This window comes from Macrotis lagotis, chromosome X, assembly GCF_037893015.1.
Source record: "Macrotis lagotis isolate mMagLag1 chromosome X, bilby.v1.9.chrom.fasta, whole genome shotgun sequence".
In the NCBI taxonomy this organism is placed as follows: Eukaryota; Metazoa; Chordata; class Mammalia; order Peramelemorphia; family Peramelidae; genus Macrotis; species Macrotis lagotis.
The window spans coordinates 628,280,824-628,289,538 of NC_133666.1; the positions used below are offsets into that span (position 1 = coordinate 628,280,824).

At 45.6% G+C, this 8,715-nt stretch overlaps 1 protein-coding gene across 1 annotated transcript; it reads right to left on the bottom strand.

Annotated features, from left to right (window-relative positions):
• Positions 1 to 642: 642 nt before the first annotated feature.
• Positions 643 to 7,968, bottom strand: ASF1B (anti-silencing function 1B histone chaperone). The gene is made up of 4 exons (XM_074203607.1): positions 7,826 to 7,968; positions 3,315 to 3,430; positions 3,055 to 3,231; positions 643 to 2,447 (listed from the first exon to the last, which is right to left on the bottom strand). The coding sequence occupies exons 1-4, from the start codon at positions 7,932 to 7,934 to the stop codon at positions 2,241 to 2,243; spliced, it is 609 nt and encodes a 202-aa protein (XP_074059708.1). The 5' UTR covers positions 7,935 to 7,968; the 3' UTR covers positions 643 to 2,240.
• Between the last annotated feature and the right edge of the window lie 747 nt (positions 7,969 to 8,715).

Here is an 8,715-nt window from a genome sequence, read left to right on the forward strand (position 1 = left end):
GGTAGTGGCGGGGGTCGCAGGCGTTTTATTTATAGAAGATTGGGACGGGCTCTCCCGGGAATGTTCGGTGTCAATCCTGGGGGAAGGGGGTGGGGCCAAAAAAAGAAATTTTGCAGGCCCCAAAGAAGGGCTAGAGGCCGCCCTTGGAGAGGCCTGGCCTGGCAGAAAAGCAGGATCGAGAAAATCAGCCCCCCAGGCACTGCCTTTCCCTCCAGAGAGGAGCCTCGGTGCAGGCGTCCTGGCAAGCCAGCGCCCAACTGACAACCATTGGCCCCCCGCCCCCACCCCACCCCCCCAGCGCAAGGTCAGAGCTCGTCTGGATCTTCCAGGTCCCCGACCTGAGCACCCATTCTTGAGCCAGTTTGCCTGGGACTAGAACTTTTTGAGGGGAGATAACTGCGAAACCTAGATAAAGTTAACACATCCTTCAAGGGCCATAATCCCCCAAACAAGTTGGGAAGCAAGAAAATGGAAATGCAGTGAATTAACTGAGGAATAGAACTGTATCGTGTCAAATGAAAAGAGCAAGGAATTTGGGAATCAAGAGACCTCTTTGAGGGTGGCCTGTCTCTGATGTTGTCTATCAGGGGTTGGCTGACTGAAGTAACATTTTGCAAATGGCAAAGTTCTTTAAAACAATATCAAATGGGGCAGCTCACCTTTATTAGCAGGTTTTTAAAACTTACATAAGCCGTCTCACTCATCTCTACTTGCAAAACAAAGTCCCGAGCGCCCATTCCTGCTCACTTCTACCTTGAGTCCTTCACAGAAGAAATCACTAGTACTAGCATGTTTCTAAGATCAGTTAACAGCACCACCTGTGAACTTACTATAGCACTCTAGCATCCTCTCAATTCAAAGCCCCAAAACTGTGTCAACGTAAATTGACAGACTACACCCCCGTCTTAAAGGAACTCTGCCTGGAAGCAGATTTTAAAATAGTTCTTGAATAAGGAACTGTTATTTCTGTTAAAAAAAAAACCCACACACAGACAATCCAAACTCCCAAATCAGCTTTAGTGTAGAAAACCAGTTTAAGTTACAGAGAGGTGGCAACTAAATCCTTTTATTTTTCTCTGTAACATTCTCTCATCTCCAAAGGTTCAGCACCAGTTATTTAAAAAGACTGGTTGATGTTTTGAGGCTAAAGTGAAGAAAAAGATCACTATAGTCCAGCCTAAGTGCTTTTTATTTCTCCAGTAAACATAACTTTTAATATAAAACCTTTAATATACAAATTGCATATGCAACAATAGCCACAGGGACAAAGGGTAGAGGACAAGAATTGAGGGCCAGGGGATGCTTCCATGTGCATCCTCTTTTGCTTTGTCTCCAAAATACAAGAACCATCTTAGTCTCCTGTAGCCAGAGAGATCATATATGGTCCCAGAAGAAGTGCAGTCTTTTGGCATTAACACCTAGAGTTTAGGGGTATGGGGTGTGGTTTTTACAATAAGTATATTTGTTATTCCTGCCCAGAGAAAATCAGTTGGTTAGTTCTTGATCATATCCTCTGATCTGGCCAAGAGCTAGGAGGAATGATTCATATTTGAGTGGAGGTGCCACCAATGAAAGAGGGTGGCTTTGTCTTTAAATAGTTCCTCAAAATCCCATTCTTGGCACCTAAGGAAATGGGCCTTTCCAAGAGTTGGCAAGATGTAGGCAAGGAATAAAAAAAAATCCAACTGGGAAAAGAGTGGCAATCAGCATACTGGTAGTCATCCATCAAAACTACCAAGATTACTAATGAGCAACTCCAGAAAGTCAAGGCAAATCACTGATTGAAAATGGTTGGGAAGGTGAAGAAACTAAGGAAATAACACAACATAAAAGGGGGGAGGAGTCTCCAGTTATAGGTCAGGTAGCTCATAAGCAGCCCCAAAACAAAACAAGAAGAACCCACCCACAAGACAATATCTTTGCAGAGTCATAATACCCTTAAAAAGACAGGAGAGAAAGCAAAATTCCCAATGAGTAAAAGAGCTAAAGTACCATCTCCTCTGCAGACCTGTAAGAAAACAGGTAAATAGTCTTTCTGGGTTGAACTAATGGACATAGCAATGACATGTATTCCTTCCCATAAGGACCAGTTTAACTGGCATGGCATACAGATATAGTTTATAGCCCTAATCCAAGTCCTCCAGGTTGACCCCAGAAATTTTCCAGCAGGCAGAACAAAACCATTCATTTGGTAGAGATCCAGGTCCATCATACTACCTAAGCCTCATTTTTTTCCTTAGTTAGATGCAGTCCATAGAGTTTTCAGGAATGATGCTGGGGGCACAGTCTGGAAGATCTAATCCTTTGGTTGGGGGACAATTCAGAGATAGCCCCATGCTTAAGAGAGGATCTTGGTTTTCAATGTCCTCCAGTTTGTCTGTGGTACTGTCCCAGTTGATATGGAATCGAGTTACTCGGGGATTAGAAGCCAAGATGTTTCGCTGGAGCTAGGACAGAAAAAGTGAGCCTCGTCAGAGATCGTATAGCAGAGACCTGCTTTTGTGGCTATTTTTCTCCATGCCTCATCTCCGCTTTCCCTCCCTCAAAGGACAAATCCAGGAAAATGAACTTGAAAATAGCAGTGACAGAATCAGGCTGGTACTTTCCCTTTTCCCTCCAAATTTCTCATCTGTTCAATGCTAGGAGTCTAGAAAGGGCAATACCTTCCCCTGATCATTCTGCACAACAAGCCAAGACCCTACTTACTAGGCATGTGGTTAGGACCTGAACAACTGATGTGCTATGGCAAGAAACTCATACCCTCAAGTCTGGAGAGGGCTGGACAATATATATATGATCTTCCAGGATGAACGTGAGATGATTCTACAATTCTGTTTTTACAAGGACTAGAGAGGTGGCTAGGTGGCACAGTGGATAGAGCACTGGCCTTGGAGTCAGGAGTACTTGGGTTCAAATCTGACCTCAGGCACTTAATAATTACCTAGCCACGTGGCCTTGGGCAAGCCACTTAACCCCACTGCCTTGAAAAATCTAAAAAACAAAAATACAAGGACTAGAGGAGTCAAGCCCTTCTTAGTTAGAAAACTAACTTACCTGAGAGAAGTCTGGTTTCAGGGGTGGGTTCTCCCGAAGCTCAGGGTTGGTATATTCATTGTTGACATAATAGCCAACTCGGATGAACTCTTGCCCATGGTAGGTGCAAGTTATAAGGACCACAGTTACACCCACTGCATCAGTTTCTGGGATTAGGGTGGCATTAGGGGCATCTGCCTGAGGAAGTAAAACAAGAGTCCATGCTTCAGTATGCTTGGGGGTAAAAAGGGGAAGTTTCCTCAGAGCAAGTTTTCTCTTACCTGAAAGACAAACATGTGTCGCCCAGCTGGAACTGGCCCTACTAGTACTGAATCCAATATTTGGTCAAACTCTTCACTCTCTGCTGAACCCACATAAATGATTTTCCATTCTAAGTCTGAAAGGGAAAAGAGGAATGTCTAAATGGCTCATGAAAGTGGAAAAGCAGGGAAATGTCTTCTGATATCAACCAATCAAGCATTTTATCCAATGCCCACCATATTTCAGGTAGTGGGATACAAAGACAAAAGTGAGAGTCCCTGACTTTCAGAAGCTTGTTCTGGCAGTGAGGACATTGGGAAAAAAAAAAACCACATACAAAATAACCTTGAAAGGGAAGGTCTGACGTATTGAAAAAATACCAAGAAAAATCCTATGCAAAAGGTAGCACTTGGATTTCCCAAAAGTAGAGATGGAAAGGACATAAAGTGTCATAAATGAGGGGCTGGAAGACAGTGTGTTAAAAAATAAGAGTTATCATTTAGACATAGCTTTAAGATTTGCAGAGTGTTTTACACCTGTTAACTTTTGATCCTCACAACATTCTGTAAGGTAAATATTATTATCCTATTTTACTGCTAAGGAAACTGAGGCTGAGGGGCATTAAATGATCTGTTCAGGGTTATAGCTAGTAAGCATCTGAGGTAGGACTCAAACTCAGGTCCAAACAATTTATCTACTCCGCTGCTTAGTTTCCTCTAAAATAGTACACATATGAAGACTAGAAAGATAAGAAAGGGAAAGGTTGTTTAGGGAAGGCAAGGGAAAGGAAGAGGTTTAAATGCCTAACAGAAGAGTTTGGTTATAAAAATAGTAGGGAGTGCCTGGAGTTTAAGGAGTAGAGGGTGAAATAGTCAATCTTAGATTTTTAAAGAAAATCACTTAGGTAAATGTCTAGAATGGGTCATAGTAGAAAGAGATTAGAGGAAATGACAACAATTAGAAGGCCAGTTTGAATTTTTTTTTTTTTTTTTTAGATTACTGGTACTTGTACAGGGTCATATAGAAAGTATCTAAAGTCTTATCTGAACTCAATTCATTTTGACTCCAGGACCATTTAGGTACCTAGCTGGCTCTAGGAGGCTATTCAAGCGACGACAGAAAATAAATGTAAGAAATGTTGAAATAGAAATGATAAATTTTAACAAACTATCACAAACAATTTTTTAAGTTTGCCTTCCATCCAAAACACCACTTCAAAAATAGTTAGTCTAACTAATAGCAATTAACCCTGAAATTTAACAAATTAAATAGTTTCCACTGTACAGTGAAGGCCAGCTGGATTTGGGATCAGGAGATCTGGGATTGAGTCTTAGTTCTTGTACTTGTGTGGTCTCTGGCAAGTTGGAACTTCTCAGGCTTCCTTTTCATTAAATGCAAAATGAAGGAGGATGGCAGAGCATTGGTGGTCTAGCAGGCTTCTGGAGTCCCTTCCAGCTCTAAGTCTATGATCCAATTTTAAATCCCAGCTTTCTGAGTAACCTGGAGAAAGTCTGTTTTAGTTTTTCCCCTTTAAAGTATTTGCCTTTCAGGAAGCTAGTGAGAATGAATGACCAAGGCTGAATTAAGGCTCAAGTTGTATCAGAGGTATGCAAATAACAGGAGCCAGGGGTCATTTAGGGCCCAGCCTGCTTTCTCACAGGGAAGCTAATAAATTCAAACAGAGGGATCAGTGCCATCGAGTAAATCCTTTGACAACTGGGGCAGGATCACTGGCTCAGGCCATAAGATTCTGCCAGAAAAGAAGGGGGATAATGTTGCTCCAAGACTTAGCAAGTTCCCAAATCACTCAAATCTAGTCAATAAAAATCATAATACTCATTTATGGAGAATCAAGCAGAACTTGAGGTTAAGAGGACCAAGAAGTAGGGCTCACAGGCTTGACACTTAAACCAGTTTTATGTACACTAATAGGGAAAGGAGGTTTCCTTTCACCCAATGGAACGAGTACATTCAAGAGAAACGAACCACAACTGTTCAATAGGTCAGTTATCTCCTGTGAATGGCAGTGCCAACCAAAGCAACTTTCTTGAGTTCCAACTATATCCAGGGCAAAGTTATAGCAATGCAGAAGGAATTGGCAACTAAACCTGAAAACATTTTAGATGAAGACATGAAGTTACAATCCTAGGCTCAAGATGCCTGGGGAACATTTTCACAAGTCATGATTTTAAAGAATGTGATTGTTTTGGGACAATATCTTTGGTAGCCTATCCTTCTAAGAAAGGAGCTTCTGATCTTAGGTAAAGGCATGTTGGATAATTTCTCTAGAACATCAAATCCTTCATTCCCATAGTAACTACTTGCCTTTCTACCTTTGCAATTTAGCCTAGGACACGAGAAGAGGTTCTTAATTTTTTCTGCCATGGACATCTCTAAATGATGTTTGAAAATACATAAAATGGGGAGGCTAGGTGGCATAATGGGGTGGCTAGGTGGCGTAGTGGATAAAGCACTGGCCTTGGAGTCAGGAGTACCTGGGTTTAAATCTAGTCTCAGACACTTAATTACCTAGCTGTGTGGCCTTGGGCAAGCCACTTAACCCTGTTTTCCTTGAAAAAAAAAATACATAAAATGACAGGGGGGGGGGGTAGCTAGGTAGTGCAGTGGACAGTTCAAATCAGACCTCAGAATTCAAAACTTATTGTGTGATTTGGGTAAGTCACTTAACTATTGCCTTACCAAAAACAAACCAAACCCCCCCCAACTCATTGTTACAAGGAAATAGATTTTTACCAAAAGTCATCAAAATTAAAAAGAAAAAACTCAAGTTGGTGGACCCAGATTAAGAACCTGAGCTCTAGAGTAGCTGTCTCAATTTGTAAATCCAGTTAGATGGCAGTAAGAGGAATATCAGAGTACAGTAGATATATTTCAGAACACTTGGTTTCTACAACTTGCTGACCTATAATTATTGTTTTTTCAGAATCATCTTGAACCAAAGGACAAAGTGAACCATTCAATTTTTAAAATGAGCTACTTTAGTTATTTTTAGTGGCTTTATGGAATGTTAACAGTTGAGTAAGGGGTGAAAACTTCTCTGTGTAAGGAAAAGAAAGGCTCAGATAACAGAGGGAATTTGTTATTTGGCTTCTTGGATCTTGGAACTGGTAAACTATTTTTTTTACTACCTTTAAGAAATAACATACCTTCTCTAACCTCAAGATTTCTGTGCAAAAGGCAACAAAAAAGTATTTTTTCAAAAAGAAAATGTAAATTTTCCCATGTGATCAAGTCACTTAACAGACTCACGCTTCCTTAATCTACAAGATTTTTGCCATATCTTCAAAAGAGAAAAATGTAATACTGTTCCTTCTTCAGGAGGATGACAAGAATGAAGAGCACTGAGTCAGGAGCTGGGAGACCCAAATTACTCTTCCATTTACCTTGTGACTTTGGGCAAGTTAAATAAGAAATTAATTTCTTCAAACTACTGGTTCCAAATAGCATCTTCTAAGATGTTAAACTTATTAAAGACTAAGGCTTATATGCAGTGTATGGTCCTCAAAGTAAAGTAGTCCAAGTGGTAAAGATGACATTGCTAGTTGCTAAAACACCTGGGTTACCATCCTGCCTTATTGTCTCTTTTACCAAAACAAGCAAAGAGATAGTCTAGTTAAGAGTACCAAATGGAAGTCACCAGTGCTTCAATCCATTCCTAATTCATTGAGATTCACTGAGTAACCTGGGCATTTTATCGGTTCAATGTGTGTAGAGCACCTTTTCTCTCTCTCTTTTTCTTTTTGCAAGGTAATGGGGTTAAGTGGCTTGTCCAAGGCCACACAGCTAGGTCATTATTAAGTGTCTGAGACCGGATTTGAACCCAGGTACTCCAGACTGCAGGGCCGGTGCTTTATCCACTACGCCACCTAGCCGCCCCATAAGGTTCTTGGCAAGCTTTTTAAAGCACTATATGAATGAAATGTTGAAATATCAATTGCTGTTCTCAAATACTAGACCCCCGAGCTAGCAGAACAGTAGAAATGGCCTTTTAGGAACAAGCCAGCCGCTGGATACAGGGCAAGGGTCCACACTCATTCAGGTAACTCTGGAATAGTAGAGGGCAAGAAAAATTAAAGAACTGTTCCAAGCATTTAGGAACGACCGTCTGGCGGGAAAGGCCCGGCACAACTGAGGGTGGGCGGGAGACCTCCTCCGGGAGGAAAGCCAGCCCGGGTTCCACTAGGTAGGCAAAGGCAACAGAAATGGGTTCTGGCGAAAGGCAGCTTTTCCACCCCGGGCGCCCCTCGCCCCCGGCCCCCAGGGCCCGGAGGCTCCTTCCAGGCCGGCGGGCGCCCTCGGCTCCAATGCACACTGGAGGAAGCTGAAGCGTGCAAACGGCCCGCCGAGCGCGACGCGGGGCCCGGCTGTGCCCGGCTGTGCCCGGCCGGGCTCGGCTCTGCCCGGCGGGGCCTCGGCGCGCTTCCATTCTCCGGGGCTGAGGCGGGCGCGCCACAGGGAGCCCCCTCCTCAGGAAGGCGCTGCCGTGGGGGAGGGGCGGGCCCGGGCTCACCGTCTGCCAAGGCCTCGCTGCACTCGAAGCTGATCTCGAACTGGAAGGGGCTGTGGAAAGGGCTCGGGTTCTCCAGCACCGCCACATTCAGAACCGAAACTTTGGCCATGGCCTCGCGGGGTCAGGAAAGAAGGGCGCCCTCCGAGCAGCCGCCGCCGCCGCGCTCCCTCTCGCGTCCCCTCCGCGCGGTTTCCACACCAGACTGAGGCGGCATTCCCCCTCCCATCCCCCACCCCACCCGCCCCGCGCCTCCTTCAAATAGCTGGCCCCGCCCCCCGACCAATCGGCTCCGGCGCCTTCCTCGGAGCGAGCCGCCAGCAGCCAATACAAGGTCGCCCGTCGAAGCGCGTTGAATTCCTTTCCAGCCAATCGGCGGCGCTCCCTCGCCGGCACGCGCGCGCCCGATTCGGCACGAATGAGCGCGTGTGTATGCGTGCTGGGGGCGGGGGAGGGTAGAGGCAATCATTAGCCCTCTTTTGGCGCTCCGGCGTGACCACGCTCTCCGCTCGCCGCCAGCCAATCCCCGGCGCCTCCGCTCGAGCGCAGCCGGACTTGCGGCCGAGCGGCGAACGAGCGCGGGGATCCTGGGGGCCAATAGGCGCCAGGGGGCGGGCTTTCGGGCCCACGCTTGGCCCCGCCTCCTTTTTCCTTCCCCTCGCGCTCCTTTTCCCTTCGGGGTAGAGGAAGCAGAGCCGCTAACTGCCGAGTGGGGGCGCGAGGGGCCGGCGGAACGCGGCCGGCCGTGATGGACAGCGCTGCAGGGGCGGGGGAAAGAGAGTGTTGTGCCCGACGGGGATTGGTCGAGCCGGTCTGAGGGGCGGAAGCAGGCGGAAAGCCAACCGCCGGAGTGCTGGAGCGGCGATGACGCCGCGGCTCCGCCCCCGGCTGCG